The sequence below is a fragment of the Corvus moneduloides genome, chromosome 2, assembly GCF_009650955.1.
Source record: "Corvus moneduloides isolate bCorMon1 chromosome 2, bCorMon1.pri, whole genome shotgun sequence".
NCBI lineage: Eukaryota > Metazoa > Chordata > Aves > Passeriformes > Corvidae > Corvus > Corvus moneduloides.
Window position 1 is genome coordinate 39,010,139 of NC_045477.1, and position 18,023 is coordinate 39,028,161.

The following is an 18,023-nucleotide window of genomic DNA, read 5'->3' on the forward strand; positions in this document are numbered from 1 at the left end:
ATGTGATTTGGGAAATACCAGCATACAGAGGGCCAGGCAGAGCCCTTGTGGTAACCAGCAGCATTGGGCCAGGCTGTGGAAACCCACTTCTGTGCTGGCAAATCTGCTTTGCTGTGGTAGGAGCTCTCTGGAGAAGGCATTTTCTCCTGCAGATACTGGCTTACCAGCTCCCTGAACAATTCAGAGTGAACCAAATTAAAGCATCTTGCTAAGGGCATTGTTCAAATGCCTCTAAAGCACTCACAGGCTTGGGGCATCAACCAGCTCTCTAGGAAACCTGTTTCAGGGTTTGACCACCCACTCAGTAAAGAAACGCTTTGTCATGTCTAGTCTGAACTTCCCCATTTGTTTCAGCTTTTGTGTTTGTGAACAAGCTGGAAGCAGAAATTGGGGAAGGTAATCAGGTTTCCCCATCATGGCTCTGCCAGGCTTTCCTTGGTGCATGGTTTGGAGGTGCTGCCTGCCCATGGGCTGTATCTTGACAGAGTGGCTCCAGCATCATGGGAAGTGCAAGTCCAGGCTGCAGCCTAGCTGCAGGTTCCTACACAGACAGTGGGGTGACAGCTCCAGCGTCCCTGGAGCTTTCATTCTGCAAGTGCTGCAGCTGGAAGATCACACCTGAAGCTTACTGAGAGGGACCTAACTCTACAGCAAGTGGAGGTGAGTTCGCACCCTGGCTTTAAAAATCATGAATCTGTCCCACCCATGACTCAAGAGGCCAAAAAAGTGCTAGGTAAAGGTATGTGGGAGGCTATATATATATGTCTTTTGGTTTTCCAGCTTATGCGCATTATCAAGCCTTTCTCCACACACAAGGGCCGGGCATGCAGGAACAGATTCCCATGTCAGTTGATCATCTCTGCAGCAATGATTTTACTTAACATGACATTTTCTGATTAAAAGAGTTGGATTGGATTGAGCAAAACTCTACCCAGGACTATTCTTGTGTCAGTCTTTTGGGCTCAGGTCTTAAGATGCAGGTTCACCGCTAAGGGATTCCTCTGCATACCCTGCCTGCAATCTGTCAGATTTCAAGGAGATGAAGTTAAGAAGACTGAAAACCCAAAACAATTGATTCTGTCTGTTGTGGAGAGTTTTTCTTGTATAAAGCAGTCTTCAGTCAAGGATGGAAAGGAGTGGATCACAGTAGTTTAAAAGCAACATGAGGCCAGAGCTGAGCCTAAAATATTTCTGGTGGTATTCAGAGCTCAGAGATAAGTTTTGGATCAAGGACTTGTTGAATAATAAATGTTGCCTCCTACACCCTTTCTAGGAGAGAATACAGCCCACACAAGTACACCATTTCCTGTTTTTTCTCCTCTTGGATGGCATTAAAGCAGTCACCATGGTCATAGACCAAAGGCAACCAAGCAGTTCCATCAAGTCTAGCCCACCACAAGCTTTTTTGAGAGCTGCCAGTGGGGTGTCATGGGGCGTTGTAACGTGGTAAGCTGCCCCACAGGGTGTTTACAGGTGTTCCCACTGTAGGAGCCACCAACATTGCTGGGGCTTCATGCCATCCTCTGCCAGGGAGATTGGTCATTGCAGAATTGGTCGCTGGCATGACACTGGACATGAGCATTGCCGTGACCCCTTGTGTCTTACTGGAATGTGCTGGGCAAACACTGGGATGGGACACATTCCTGCGGGGCTTTAACAAGAGCTTTCTCTCCTTTCAGTTTGAAATAGAGATTCAGAGGATTTCAGAAGCTTACGAAGGTTTGGTCAAGACCACCACTAAGAGGGAGTCTCTGGACAAAGCGATGAGAAACAAACTCGAAGGAGAAATCAGGAGGCTTCATGACTTCAACAGGGATCTCCGTGGTACGTTACAGTCGCTTGTGGTTTTTTTCCCCTCTGGTTGACATGGTGTTTCACTTACAAGCTCCAGAGCAGCAGGCTTTAGAGGAGTGGCTTCACACAATATTGAGATACATGTTCATGAGAAGTAAGACCCTGGTCATTGGCATAAGACAAAACTGCTGTCACCCGCCTGGTGGCAAAAAAAACCTTCTGGCAAAGTGTAAGAATCAGCTCCAGATGGTGCCTTTGTGTTCAGCACTTGAAAATATGGATATGACAGCAAGGCCACCAGTCACAGTGTCCTGTCCATTCGTAATGAGCTGAAGGGCAAATTGTAATGTAGAACAGTGCTGTGTTACCCATAAATCTCCAAGGTCAGTGGCGTCACAGATCAGTAGCAAGTATCAAAGGGTATCTCTTTTTTAAAACACTTAAAATTGAGGGTGTAGTCTTTTAAGAAAGGAAACGGAGGATATGTTGGGTCACTATTGCCCATCCGGGTTCCTGATGGGGGGTACTTTGGTACTCGCTGCTCATGCAGCGAGGTGCCTTCTGACTTATGTGTTTTGCAGTGGTGCAAGGTGGGTCACATGGTCTTTTTGAAGTGGGGGAGTTTCTGAAGGCAGGACCTTCCCAGGGAAAGCTGTCCTTGGCTGCAGAAAATGCCTTCTTTCCCAGGACATCCCCAAGGAGTGGTGTCACTGGGCTGGGGGCTGCCTTTGCCCAGGACGTCTTGCTGTACCAGGGGCAGCTCTTCACTGCAGGAAAGCAGCCATCCCCTCGCAAAGCTGGGTAATTCAGATTACAGATGCCTTGTGCATTTTGAATAGTGTGAGAGATGACTGCCTGGGCATGTCAGCTGTGAATGGCAGAGGCTTTCCCCCCAGTTTCTGTGAATCTGAATAACACAGCTTCATGGAAGAGGTCAAAGGCCTCATCTTTTATGTATGTCAGCCTCCATTTTAATGTCCTCCTTCAGAGAGTCTATTTATACTGCTCTGCTGGCATGCATCTTATTTTCTTGGTTGGCCTACAATTTTATATACATATATTTATACTTGAAGTATTTCCTGTTTTTTGCAGAACGACTGGAGACAGCCAATAGGCAGCTGGCCAGCAGAGACTTCGATGGGCACGAGGATAAGGCAACAGAGGGCCTTTATGCCACTCAGAGTGAGTACTGTGCTTATCTGTTTGGAAGATGCAGATAGATATATATATGCATACATACATGCACACATATCTACATGGTGGAGTGGAAGTGAATACTTTGCTCTTAACTGTTATCATGCTTGTAGCTTGGTTTCACTCAGCTAATTCATCACATACTCTTGTTTAAGCTGCAGACTGGATTGTTTAAGGTTTTTTCTCTCTCAGCACCAGAACCAAGCAGTGGGAGTTAATGGTAACACAACTTAGCTTATTTTTGATAAATATTTATCTGAAATTGTGAAGTGTTGCTTGCAGAGATAATCTCTAGGGATGAATGCTTTTTAGAGAAGCCAGATTCTTCCCCTGGCTGGGAAAAACCCAGAGCAAGCTCTGCTGACCAGTTGTCAGTGCCATGGTTTGACTAACTGCAGAAAGAGCAGAACTGGACCACACTTTTTTCAAAGGACAGAAGGGACAAAGATTTTATGACTTCTATTGCTATGAAAGCATCCATTCCCAATACATAGTCGGCTCCCATAATGACTGGCCATAGTGCTGCTGATTTCCTTGCCATGCACTGATGTATGTGTGACCATCTGATGTGAGCATCTGGATGCTGTGTGGCAATGTGTGGCTTCTTTTGTATCCTAAGCATCTTCAGCATGCTTCCAGAAGGGCTTGGCCACCTGGAAGCTGTGCAGTATCTTGTGAACTTAAATCCCATTGATGCTCAGTGCTGTGTACTGAGTGCCTTCTGTTTTATCACACCAAGAATTTCCTTGGAAGATGAGCTGCAACTGCAGTGGAGAATTATCCACCTCCGTTAGCATTGCAGAGTTTGGTACTACTCAACATGCCTTACCACCAGCCCTGTAACGTCCACCAGCTGCTCCAAATGCTGGAGAGCCTTCTCCTGGCTCCCACCAGCAGCGAGGAGCCCAGTAGGGCTGATCATTTGGTACATATGTGCACAAACCAGAAAAGAATCCAGTGATCTTTTCATGACATGTTAGCTTTGCCATATTAGCAAACGGCATAAAGGGGTGTAGATACTGCTGTGAATCCAGCAGGATGATCTGTTAAGGAAATAGCATTGCTGTATAAATCTTGTCATCTTTGGGAAGAGTTCAAATGGGATAAGCTGCTCAGTGGAAACTGGAGACTGGGATCTGCTCTCTTCATATAGAGACAGCCTGGCAGTGTTCCTGTATGCTATTAGCTACAAGGAGGAGTTAAATCCCCAGGATGGAATCAATTTGAGTTATTTTCCAGTTCATGGAAAATAAACATGCTCTGTGCTTCTACTGATAAATATCTAGCAGTGAAACTTTGCACTGTGCACTCAGCGTACTGCTGCAATCAATTCACAGCTTACAAACAAATATAGCTTTTTGGATCCTGTCACGTAAGAAGGTCTGGATGCTTGGAGTGTCTCCTGGCTAGGCCAGAGAGCTGAATGTTCCTAATGCAATGCAGAGTGCTTCCAAGAATAGAAAAATGGGCACATGTAAAGCAGGTCCTCTTCAGTCGTGTTCTTTGGGCTGCTGGGACATGCACAGTACTGACCTCAGTATCAGGGTGTCTGCCTAAAACACCCCTCTCAGAGTCCATAAAAGGTTCTGCTTGGAAATCCTCTGTTGCTGACTGCATTTATACACTGATGTTTGTGTGTTTGGGAGTCTTCCACAGGGGCAGACTGTGACTGGGGTTCGGTTGCACCTCACTGCTGACTTGGGGGTTTTTGCAAGCACAGTTTGTATCTTCCTCGTGCCTTTTAATGGGATGCACAGGCAGAAAACTGAGAAGAAGGAAACTGAGTTTTAGCTGCCTTATATACGCTGAGATTGAAATAGTCATTTTTAGAAGAAGAGAAAAAAGTTTTTTGTGAGACTGATGTTTTGGTTTTTTCCTAAGAGTGGCAGGTTATTAAGTAAGTGCAGATTAGTAAATGCAAATCTTGATTTTCATTAGGAAAGCAAAAGCAAATTTCTAGTCCCTATGTTTGTGGAAGACAGCCTGGAAACATTATAAACAAGTTATATAAGAAGACTCCAACATCAGCAGTTTCCTAAAAGTTGTCATTTTTAAGCCACTCTGGTGATGAGCTGAAGAAAGAAAGATAAGATTCTTGAAGTTGGTAATACTGCACACCAATTTTTCTATGGTAAAACTCCAGTAATAGGAAAAATTCCCTGAAAAAGAAAAATGGCAAGGCAGGATGTTCCAGGATCATTTCTCAGTTCCTCACAGAGGTCTCCATTAGCAGTGCAACAGTGCAGAGCAATCATATGCTCTGAGATGGAGACCAGAGGTGACACAAAAATCTTATTCTTTGCAGTAATAATAGACAAAGCCAGGCCACATGCCTCAAAGTATTGAGTGCTAGGCATTTGTGCCTAAGGGAAACGTTACTGTTCTATCAGGGGCTGGAAATTACTCACACCAGATTAGTTTCAAGATAATTATGTGATGTTTTGTCAGGGAAAAGGGTTATTTTAAGGAAAGCCATGAAGTAGCAACTGATGAAGGCATATGGACCCATACAGGCAAGAGAAGAGATACTTAGGAGGAGGCTAAGAGATGCTGTGGAAAGGGAGAGGCAGGAACATTGAGGATGGTTTCAAGGGCATCAATGTCATATCTTGGGAAAAATATGTTTTGGTGGAGTGTGAGAATTTTGTGTAATTTTTGGGGGGGATTTCTGAACTGTGGGAACACCGTTTTTTCAGGTGTCTGAGACAGATTGAGGTCTGTGCCCATCCATATGGCTCTGCATCTGTTAGTGGGGATGCATGGACAGTTCTAGCAGTGTGTTGATAGAGCCTTATGAGAGGACACTTTGTGGAAGTGTTCAGTTCATGTGCCACGAACTTGTGCATGTATCTCTGTCCCAAATATCCCAGGCAAATAAATATTCCCATTTCCAGACAGGAAATAATCAGGAAATAATCTGCATTGCTGCTCCAGGCCTCCCTTGGCCCAGCTTTGTCAGCATCAAACCACAGCTGTAGGGGACTGACTGAGGCTTGGGCAGATGGACAGTATCTCTGCTGCTCTTCTGGGGGGAAGCACCTCAATGTCTGGGCCTGGCAACCTGGCCCTATTTAATGTGCAGAGAATTTAGTAAAGCTGTGTAAAACCTTCTCCTGTTTGGCTGCTTGGAGTAAATACTGATTCATTTATTTTGCATATTATTATGGAGTGGATACCAGCAGGCAACTCATTTCAGATTCCTTCTGACAGTCAGTCTGGGGAGACTGTCAGAGCATGAGGGCCCATCCTGCTCTTGATCCCCTGCCTCACAGCCATGGTACTTAGCTGTTCAGGAAGGTTGGGCCACTGGAGTTGGCTGGGACACAACTTGATCTAGGTGAGCACAAGAGGTGACTCTTGTGCCCCATCCTGGTACATCAGCTGGTCCAAGGTGACTGGCAGTGGCTGCCATGATGTACACCTGTGACCAGGGACGGCAGATGGCAGAGCTCCTCCACACACTTGCCATGTCACGAGCTGCAAGACTGACGAGAGACTAAAGTCCTTCAGTTTTCACTGAGGAAACGCATGGTCACTGGAAAGCATCTGTGGAATTAACAGCTGTGAGTGAAGTGCCATTGGGAAATGAAAACCTGCTAAGAGAAATTGTTGGAAGTATCGCAAGGGATGTGGTATGGGAGCCACTCTTGTTTGCAGCAAATCTCCTGCAGCCAAATAAGTCTCCAGCTGCTGTAATTTGATATATTTTCTTCCGCCAGCAGTGGTCATTTTGTAGTAGCAAGGACTGTCTTTTAAATATGTCTATGTTGCCACTCTGCAACATCAGAACAAGGCAAAAATCAGATTGGGATGTATTGAGATGGTCATTAAATTGGTCACATAAGTTGATACTTGGATGTAATGTGTGCTAAAGTGGGAGTCACATCTGAGTTACAGGCATGAGATGACATAGATGTAGTGTATCTTTTTGTCTCAAGTTTCCATTTCAAAGCAGATTCAAGACATGGCTACTTTTGGTGTACTTGCCCATCCTGACAACTCAGAAAGCCGGTTTGAAAGCCACTAAATTTGTGCCGGTTTGGCCAACTTTAGAAATATATCCTCTGAGAGAAGGCAGGTTACAAACCACTCCTCCCCCATCAGGTTTGGGAAAAAAATGTTTTCCTTGAAGGAAAGTGAAAGAGATAAAAACGATTTATTTAACAAATACACAGGGGAAAAAAAAGATACTAATGCCAAATAATGAAACCTCTTGCTGTACAGAGAAAACCTGAGAAAATTTCAGAGTCCTTCTGTAGTCTGTCTCTCTCTCTCTCTCTCCCCCTCCTTGGAGCTGGGACAGGGTGGTGGGCCCACCTCCAGAGCCAAGGCCTTGGTGGAAAGTCCTCCCAATGTGTTCTGATGTTAAAACAGTCCAGCAGAGAAAAAGGAAAAAAAATGAAGTCCCAGGAAAGCAAAAGTTCAAGTCTCCGTCTCTCTCCAGAGAAAAAGAAAACCGGAAACTGGCTGAACAAGCAAGCAGGGTGCTTCTCTGCTCCTCTCCCCCAGCCCCTTTGCTTTATCCCCTTTTTTCTACCCAGCCAGAGTACAGGTGTTGCATCCACAGTGTGTGGAGGTACAACAGTCAGAGGCAGTGTGTAGAAAGCTGTGAGATGACAACTGTGAGCTGCAATAGTGAAGCCTTTTGGGAACTGTTCTGTAATGGGGTGTGACAGTTACCCACCAGAACATAGAAATAGTTATTAATTGGAGTCCTTTAGTTAAAAAGGTGTATGCAAGGGTAGTGTAGTAAAACAGTATTTCTAGACTTTAAGGATACCTTGCTTGCACTTGAAGAGAATTTAAGGTATGTTCGATTAAGTCCTTCTTCAATAAAAATTAATGCAAGTAAAGTACTTATAAAATATACCTCCAGGATTTTACAGGATGAAGCTGATGTGGAGAAGTGTTGAGAACTGTTCAGGAAAATTTTTTTTGCCAGCTTTCTAGTGGTGATTATTTTGTGTATTTGTTATAATTTGTCCTCTTTTGGTGGGATAGAAAGCCCAGCGCAACAGTGTAGGGTGAGGGCTTCAAGTTCCCAATATAGAAGCTGAAAATGAAGATCCCAAGTCCTGTTTTACTATGTGTTATCCCCATGTGTAATGCAAAACATGGGTTTCAAATCCAGAGCAGAGCACATGTGGTCCCAGCATGAGGTGGTAGAGTGCAGGGCTGAAATAGCATTTGTCTTCCAGCTTCCTCACCCTCTAATGACTGGAGCTCCCTGATAATTTGCTCAGATTTACAGTTCTCTACAATAGATATTAATGTTCCTTCTGGCTAATCTGATTGAAGTAAATATTTTTGCATTGAAGGAAGAGGTCTGCATGTCTAATATAAAATCCCTTGCCAACAAGGGAAGAAGGCCACCATCACACTAAGATGGCTCATGGTGGCAGTGGTGTGGTGTCTGCAGCACTCACTGGGCTTTGCTTGTGGGCTTTGCAGTGACCACCATTATGGTGTTGCTGCTAGGATTTTTGTTATGAGGTGATGAGTTCCTCCTTTTAGGATAAGTGGGAAGACAGCTGGGTGGGCTTGGGCTCATCTCATCCACTTTTGCCTTGTTCCATATGACTCAGCTTGTGTACATCTCACCTGGCCGCTGGCACCTGCTGATGGTGTGTGAATTAAACCTGTTCTCATCCCACCTGACATTAAGGAAGAATGTGGCCCTGCTGGGGGTAGTTCAGGTCTGAAATGGCATGGCTTTGGCCGTAAGTTTTCTGACCCTGCTTGGGGGAAGGCAGATGGTTGGGCTTCCAACTTGAGTGGTCACATTTGGGTGGCATGGGCTATATGTTTGGGGCAGTGTTGCATTCCACTGTGGGGAACTGTGAGGAATTCTTTTAAAAATGGATGGTCAGGAATGAAATTACGCCAAACGAGGCAAATGTTGTATGTGAGAACCGTTTATTGGTAACGAAAAACAAAATAAAAAGGAGTTACATTATGAAAGAGGGCTAGAAAAGACAAAGCAAGACTAAGGAAAATAGGAACGGAATGGGGACAGAGAGAAAAAGGGGGCATTACCACCAGCGACTCAGGGAAGTACAGTCAGCGTCCAGGTGACAGGGGCGTGCACACTGCCTGCCTGTGGATGGACTGCGTCTGACCGAGCCTGCGTGGCTCCCGGAAAGGTGCGGCTCCACAGCTGCGGCTCCTGTGGCGACGGCCCTGGACACGCGGTGAGTGGGCGGTCGGACGGGAGGACCAGGACCCTGGGCAGGGTCACGGCGACCGGCTGGATCGGGGTGGCAAGGTTGGAAGCAGGCAGCCCAGGCAGGGACGCAGGGTGAAGTGTCAAGGCGGCAGTCGGGTGTCGGGTCCCTCCCCCTGCCATGGAGCCCTGGGAGAGGGGCCCTGAGGGCACAGACACGGGGCTTCCCTGCCCCTGCTCAGCCTCGTTCCCATTGGTTGGTTTGTGTTCCCTGCGCGGGCAGAAGGACCCTTGGTCCCGTGACTGGAACAGTTCCTCGGCAGAGCCCCGGCCATGCGGCTGGAGAAATAAACATCTCTGAAACAGCTATCAAGAATCCGTCCATATGTATTTCTTTCCCATGGGCCTCCTTGTTTGATACATCGTGTTACAGAATCCCCACTGTAACGAATGGTGGAGAATTGCAAGCAGAATGATCCCCGATCCCTAAGGACACAAAATTCGTGAGTAAAAACCACTCTAGATCTCTCTCTTCTCACCTTGGTTTGGATATTCTCTCTGGACTATGGAAGAATCGTGGGAAATGAGGCTCTCTGAACCACAGAAAGAAATGTATCTAGAAGTTAAAGGAATCCTTGAACAACAAAACAAGAAAGTATTTGTTCCGGGAGATCTAGAACATTTTTTTAACTGACATTTCAAGAATTTCTTCTATATTTCTCGAGACTTACTTTTTGATATTGATCCTCCTGGAACTAGTCTCGAGTGTTTTTGGTACAAGATCTGGGATAAGATAAGGGATCAGACAAAACATGGACTAGTGACAGAACCTCTCCGTGGATCCATTGTAATCACTGAAGCTCTTCAGGAGCATTTGTATGGCCCCATTACCCCTAAAGCAGAGGATGGCCGTAATCCCATGGCTGAGACTGTGCGGCGGCCATCTCAGGAGCACATGACTGCAGCCGTGCTGGCGGAGGTGCCTGTGCTGGATGCACCCGGCCCCCTCAGGAGCGCGCGCCTTATGGCGGACCCCATCCCTGTCTCGGGGTCCTCGGCCGCTCGACCGCGAGTGAGGGAGCGATGCCGCAGGCACCACAGGCGCCATGGGCCATGAGCAGCCGCGTGGCAGCCCGCTCTGAGCACACGGCTTGGAGAGCCCTGCGGAGGGAGAAGCGGCGGTTTCCACAGCGACACGAGAAGCCGTGCAGCGCCGAGCCGAAACGGGGCCGCTCTCAAAGCAGCGTGGAGTTGGCGGAGTGGAACCGCTCACAGGGCACAGGGCCAGCGGCGATGGCAACGCGGGGCCGCGCAGAGCCCAGACATGCGCCGGAGCAGCGCCGCTTGGAGAGCGCGGAGCTGCCGCAACGCGGGGGCCCGGCCGAGACATTGGAGTCGGTGAGGCAGCAGCCACGCGGGATCGGCACCCACGACAAACACGCAAGCACGTGATAGGAGCAGTTGTAGCCACGAAAGTCACAGGAACTGTGAAATGGTACAATGTAAAAAACAACTATGGATTTATAACACGAGATGATACAGGGGAAGATCTATTCATCCATAGAACTGCCATTAAAAGGAATAACCCTAAAAATTACCTGCAAAGTGTAGGAGATGGGGAAGTTGTACAATTTGATATAGTGCAAGGAAAGAAGGGTTTACAAGCAGCGAATGTTACTGGGCCTGGAGGTATTCCTGTCAAAGGCAGCCATTATGCACAAAATTATAAACAATATCCATCCCAGCAACTTCCCTACCCACAGCCTACTTCCCCCTTTTACCCTATACCCAATATGAACCCTTTCCTAAATTTACCCTATCCCCAGTTTATTCCTAATCCGTTTTTCACCCCATGGCGTCCCTATACAATTCCCTTTCCCTACAACTCCTCTCCGATGCCGAGAGGGGGATGAAAAGGGGGAGGGAAGAAATTAAACCCTCTCCTGCCTCAGTTTCCCCACAAAGCATGCCCAGAGAGTCCTGTCTCCCTTCTGTCAGCCTTAAGATGTTCCGGAGAATCTGTTTGGACATTTAAAGACTCAGGAAGTGGCTTGTTTTGTTTTGAAACTGTTCTTGTTAAGTTTATCCAGTTGTTTTCAATGTTAAGTTTTAAATCTCTTTTTGTTAAAAATAAATGGGTGAAATGTCGGGGTTCCTTTCCCCCTGCCATGTAGCCCTAGGAGAGGGGCCCTGGGCAGGAGGCACGGGGTTTCCCTGCCCCTGGTCAGCCTCATTCCCCATTGGTTGGTTTGTGTTTCCCTGCCCGGCAAGGACCCTCGGGTCCCGTGATTGAGCAGTTCCTCGGCAGAGCCCCGGCCATGCGGCTGGAGAAATAAACATCTCTGAAACTTCTAGCAAGAATCGGTCCATATATATTTCTTTCCCACGGGCCTCCTTGTTTGATACATCGTGTTACAGAATCCCCACTGTAACGAACGGTCAGGGGCACAGGGAGGCAGGGCAGGTGCGAGGGCAAGCCAGCGAGGGCACGAGAGCCAGAAGGCAGGCTGGGGCCAGGGCAAAGGAGGGAGCGAGCGGCAGCAGCGAACAGTAGCGAGCAGCGGGGAGCCCTGACGCAGCTTTTATACCTCCCGGCCCCTCCCAAAGTCCAGCTGCTGGCAGGGGACCATTGGTCCAGTCCAACCTGTGCCATCCATTGGTGTACATCTTTTCGCGACCTGATCAGAGAAGCCCCTCCACAGTGTCTCCTACTGACTGCCTCATTGGAGGTGGTGCCAGGTGAAGTCTCCCAGAGAGGAGGCTTTGCTCTACCCCAGTTGTCTCCTGCAAGTGGCACCTGTACACTCCCTCCCGCCACATGCCTCTGACAACCATTGTTGAGGCATAACAAAACTGAATTGGCTCCTCACAGGCAGATTTCCCATGTTTCAGTGTTTTTGAAGCAACTTTTCATTTCAGTTAAAAAATAATAGATTATGTAATGCTATGTTTTAAAAATCAAAAATCAAAACAAACATTAATTGATGCCAAGTAAATTTTTGGAGGAAATTTCCTTCCTGGAGGCAACTCTATTTTTGTTGTCATTCAGAACAAAGGCCAGATTTTGAAATCTCAGATGTCACTGAATGAAACCTTGATCCCTTGCTCACTCCAGTCTTTAACTTTGTGTTCTGACATCAGGGATGCAGTGATTGGCCTGTGACACTCATGTTCCCAGAAATGGCTTCTCAGCACTGTCAGGGCAGAAGCAGATGGAGTCAAGCATTTCCCCAGGCAGCTTGCCAGCAAAGTCAATGGTGGGCCTGCAGTTTGTTGCTGAAGACAAAGATCTGAGCGGAGCTGACTGAATTTAGCCAGTTGTTTGCTTTTTTAATGTTGTTTTAAATCCTACCCCAAAAAAGGATGATTTTTCAGCACAGAGATTATCTAAATGCTTTAGAATCGCTTGTGATGCTTAACAGGAGGGAGCACTGATCATTGGATCTTTAAGTCCTGCAGGTCTGGAAGGTCACCCAGGATCTCCATAGGGCTGAAATGGCTCCCATGGCGCCTCCCTTCTCTCTGCATGGTCAGAGAAAGCCTGTGCAGAGGCCTCCTATCATATTCTTCATTACTGCTTTCCCCTCTTTCCATTTTCAGGCTCTCCAGCACAGATTTGTGTTTATTATTCAGCTCCTTCAAATTTTCTGTATGTCACGATCTCCATCCTTGTAAATAAGAAGCACGAGGCACAGCACAGTCCACATCCATGGGGCTGAGGTTTCCTGCCCATTACAGAAGGGCAGCAGCATTGAAGCTGGCAGCTATAAGCAGCCCTTGATGTACGGTGTTGTTTAAAAAAGGGGTAGTTGGTGCAAGCCAAAATTTTACTGTGGGATGTGCTAGCAGTTCAGCAGAATGGAGAGCTGTGAGGCAGTGCTGGGGTCCACAAGCTCTGCTAGTGCAGATGCAGTCCAAGCTGCCACTTGTTTCTGCTGCTGGTGTAAGGCTGGGCACTGAGGGGCTGAGCCCTGGCAGTAGAAGCTTCTTGCCCACTGTGTCTCAGCACTGTGTTGTAAAGGCCCTACTCGCTGCTGCTTCACGTAATTTTTGCTTTCCTAGGGAGGTGGCAGCTTACCTCTGGTGTGTGGCCTGGTGAGCTGTGCTCATGGAGTGGCTCTTGTTCTTGTCTTTCTTTCAGATAAAGAGCACTTGAAGGAGAAGGAGAAGTTGGAGATGGAGCTGGCAGCTGTGCGTTCTGCCAATGAGGACCAGCGGAGGCACATTGAAATCCTCGACCAGGCCCTAAACAATGCACAAGCCAAGGTTATCAAGCTGGAAGAGGAGGTGAGGCATAGACAATATTTCTGTGCTCTGGGGATAGACATGGCTCATGGTTAGGCCTTTCTCCATCCAAGTCCTGGTTCTCTTCTACCGACAGGGTGCTAGGTCTTCCTGTTTCGCTTGCACTGGCCCTTTTATAGAGAACATGTGTAGTTATACAGTACTGAGCCAAACAAGCAAGCAGAGGAGACCATAGATGTGTGTAGAGCAAATCCTTCAGTGTGTAATCAGAAGCAAGATCAAATTTAACTAGCTGGTGGCTGAGGCAATGGTAGGATTTAACAGAAAAATTGAATTAAAAACTGACCACTCACTGGCCTGGACTGTGATACAGACATGTGGTGTTACTGCATCCCATTCCTTGCCAAATAATACTAGGAAGCTTTTGAGATATGCACAGCAACACGGTAGTGCAGGGTTTGGTGACTTCGCATCTTAAAAAGTCTTGCTGATCTGGCTGGAAGCAGACTGACCAGGATTTAGAGCTACAGGTTTTATTTGAGAGCTGAAGAGAACCTGTCGTACTGAAGTCCAAAACTCCAAGAGTAAGCAATAATCATATAAGCCTGATAATGAAAATAGGTATTCAGATAGGAAGAGAAATCCCAGGCACAGGGGGCTCTTTAAACTGACGGACAGAACAATACCTAGTAGGTAGAAGCTGAAACCAGGCGAATTCAAAGTGGAAATAATGCTCAGTTTTAATTATAACTAAGAGTGACATTATCAGTTCTCCATTACTGGTGAAGAAAGTCTCAATTTATTGTATTCCTTAAGGATCTTCAAATCAGGAGGTGTGGCTCTAGTAACTATTTAAAAGTCTGTGCATTCTTGCAGATCGGTCAAGACTGTCAAAACAGGCCTTTTTGACCTTTTAGACCCCTAAAATCTCTGTTGATGGGACCAACAGAGGGAGAGTGTTTTATGGGGAGTAAAAGAAACATAATCTTTACTACTTGAGTGAGCAGGTCATTGGTGAGGGGAAGGCCATTGGTGAACCATTACCCTAGCAGATTTGGTAGAGGTTCAGGCTCTGGCACAGTGTTGGCATGATCTTGGGCAGCTCTGTTCCCCTTCAGAGCCCCGTTTTCCACCTGCACCCTCCCCAGAGCTGGCACAGGGCAGGGGGGAATCCACAGGAATCTGCTGGGTGCACAGATGCAAAGGATCTTGTGAGGAGCAGAGAAAGCCTTTCCCAAATACCTGCAGTTAAATTCATTGTCTTGGAAAGATGAAGGGACAATTGAGCTCAGTGAGTTTTGAATGATTTTTGTTGGGGTATCTAATGATACCGCAGTGACAGACCCCCTGTTAGGCTAACCAATACTTACTTAGAGTCTGGAAGATTTAAGGTACTATATGTAAGAGCTGATGGCATTGCTGCTTTGTACCTGACCATTGGCCCATTCCAACTCCCTGTTTAGAAACATTTTGAAAACTCCATTTCCTTGGATGGATGCACTCAGCAGCAAGAAGAGGATCACATTAAGTTTAACTGCTCTCTTGTTAGTTAGCCTAAAGCCTGCTCACCATCCTGGTGTATTTGGGGTAGTCCCTTTAGGGTAGCTGCAGGAGCCAGCGTATCTTTAATCTGTACATAATTCACTTGATACTGTTTGGCTTAAAGGCTACCTGAGGTTTTCTATTTGCATTTCCTTACAAAGGGCTGAATAAAGGAATGTTTTAGGTGGCAACATCTGCTTCTACACTCATGGCATCATGCAGGGGATGGGAAGAAATCGTGTTTAGCTCATGTCTGGTCCACAGACTGCCAGTGTGGTATGGGCAGGTAACATTGACTTGCTGAGTAGAGACTAGTGAAGGCAGAAGCATATACAGTGATTTCCAGGCAGGTGGTTCAAGAACCTACCTTATGCCTGCTGTGTTGTCGTAAATACGTTTGCAGCCTTAGGGCTCTAAGAGCTTGGCAGCAGTCAGGTTTTACTCTAGTCATCCAACAGAAATGTGCCTCTGCTGGATCCTGGATTGTGGACTGGTAGAGCTGAGGATAGGTTAGATGCTCCCCTCTAGGGAGCTCCTAACCTGCCCAGGGCATGGCAGGTGTTATGGAGGTGGTAACTTCCTGCCTGGGGCACTGTAGGTGTTACAGAGGTGGTAATCTCCTGCCTGGGGCATGGTAGATCTCAGAGGTGACATATATGAAAGTGATGCAGTGGTATTTGTCAGAGTATATCAGAGTCCTCAGCCTGACTAACCCATGTCGATCTGGTACCTTTTAACTTCTTTTTTCATTCTTCGGGCAGTTCAAATGAATTTTAGCCCAGCTGCTGTGTTTTAATTGTTCAAGGCAGTGTCAGGCAGCTTGGGTGAAGTGCAGTTAATCTGAGACTGCCAGCATGTGCCCAAGTTCCATCACTCACTTTCCCTTTTGTCTTGTTTCATGGCTGAATCAGAGCACCTTTTCAACAGTCTCCAGTGTTTCTGGATCTTAATTAGACACATGCAGAAGATAAACTGCAGTGTTAAACCTTCATTTTAAAGCAGGGATTTTTACTATAGTTGGCAATATATTGAAGAAAACGCAAATTCAGTCAAATCAAAATGACTGTTATTATTGTTAACTGAGCTCTAGCTCATGCACTGCTTTGTAAATCCATCCAGATTTCTTCTACCACTGGCATGTAATTAACAGCGTTTTAAATCAAGCCCTGAGAAATAAGCAATAGCTACTAAGTTGAATTAACATAAGATAGTCTGCTATGTAAATCTGCATTATCCTGAGTGCCTGCTAGTAGAAGGATTTAATTCAACATGTGTAGGTGGTATTATCACCACATGTCATTTAGCAGACTGCTGCTGGAATCAGTATCTGTTCCATGCTTTGAATAGAAAAATGAATAATTGGAGAGGACTCAGAAAGCAGCTGTACAATTTATTTGGGGTCCAGAAGCTGTTCTTTGCTGGGAGGAATTAAAGGGAAAAGTTGGCTGAGCTTCGGTCCATGCACATGAATGTGAATCACTGAATGGGTAAGATTAGAAGGGACCACAGTGGGTTGTCTGGTCCAGCCTCCCTGCTTAAGCAGGGTCATCCTAGAGCACATGGCACAGGATTTTGTCCATATGGTTCTTGATTATCTACAGTGAGGGAAACGCCACAACCTCTCTGGTCAATCTGTTGCAGTGCTTGGTCAGCTACATAGTAAAGAGCTCCCAGGTCCTTCTCTTCAGAGCTGCTTTTCAGCAGGTCAGCCCCCACCCTGTACTAGACTATGGGGCTATTCCTCCCCAAGTGCAGTGCTCTGCATTTGCTCCTGTTGAATTTCAGATGGTTCCTCTCTGCCCATCTCTCCAACCTGTCGAGGTCCTTCTGAAGGGCTGCACAGCCCTCTGGCGTATCGGCAACTCCTCCCAGCTTTATATCTGCAGGGAACTTGCTGAGGAGGCATCTACCCTTTCACCCAAGTCATTGATTAATAGGTTAAACAATGCTGGGCCCAATATTGAACCTTGGGTGACGCAACTAGTGACTAGCCTCCAACCAGACCCTGTGCCACCCTCTGGGATCTGCTCTTCAGCCAGTTCTCAATCCTCCTCACTGTCCACTCATCCACGGTTCCTGAGTTTACCTATGAGGATGTTGTGAGAGACAGTATCAAAAGCTTTGCTGAAGTCGAGGTAGACTGTGGGGTATGCCCAGCCTCTGCCCTGGAGGGAGGCCTGCTGAGATAGGGAGATTGCATAACCTCCCAGCAGAATCCCCCTGGAAAAGGGAGCCACCTTTCAGTTACAGCGAGAGAGGACACAGACCTATGATCCTCTTGGAGATCCTATGCAGATCCTTTGTAACCCACTGGCTTTTACCCTCTCACACCCACCCCTGTACCCCTAAAAGATCTAGCCCTCTGCCCTTGTGAGACTGGAGAGCTCGTCCCTGGCCTCCCCTTCGCGGGGTGCAGGCTAATAAGGCTGCCTCATGTGGAATTGCTGTACGAGCCTCTCGTCTCTCTCCTCCTGGTCTGGCCTGGGGTTTGCCTCACAGAACAAGAGCTGAAATCACTCTTGCTGAATCACTAAAGGGCTGACAGCCTCTCTGCAAAGGCACTCCCGTGGCTGAGGGAAAACTACACGGGCCCCGGGAAGACGGTTCCTCCCGGGACCATCTGTCCGAACCGGTTATGGTTTCCTGGGTCTGAGCTGCAGACCCCACACCAGCCACCACAGTAGACAATATCCGCTGCTCTCCATCCATCCAGGGATGGATGAAGAAGGGATTGTTGTCAGAGAGATAAATACTGCTATTTAATATAAGAGGAAATAATGAGATGCAGTGTTTGGAGGCTGAAGCTGAGCAAGTCCGGCTGGAAATAAAGAGTTAAGAGTAATTAACACTGAAACAATCTACTTAGAGTGATAGTGGATTCTCCATCTCTTACAGTCTCATAATTCAAATTCATTCAAATCTCATATCTATAGAATTTGCTTGTTCAAACTGGAGTTATGTTTCTAGCACAGATATTTTTCCAAGACTCACTCATCTTTACTCAAATTTATTTGCTTGGATCATCCCCTTTTAGCCTTAGCTCTTCTTTATCTTTATTTTTCTAATCCCTAGGACAAGGGCAGTG

At 46.8% G+C, this 18,023-nt stretch overlaps 1 protein-coding gene across 3 annotated transcripts in view; it reads left to right on the top strand.

Annotated features, from left to right (window-relative positions):
* The window catches only part of AMOTL1 (angiomotin like 1), a 78,423-nt gene that overhangs the window by 46,928 nt on the left and 13,472 nt on the right, over positions 1–18,023 (top strand). For all 3 annotated transcript variants that reach the window (XM_032099194.1, XM_032099197.1, XM_032099195.1), the window contains 3 exons: positions 1,680–1,824; positions 2,887–2,976; positions 13,293–13,438. In XM_032099194.1, the coding sequence (XP_031955085.1) occupies positions 1,680–1,824; positions 2,887–2,976; positions 13,293–13,438 (381 nt within the window). The remainder of the gene's footprint in view (positions 1–1,679; positions 1,825–2,886; positions 2,977–13,292; positions 13,439–18,023) is intronic.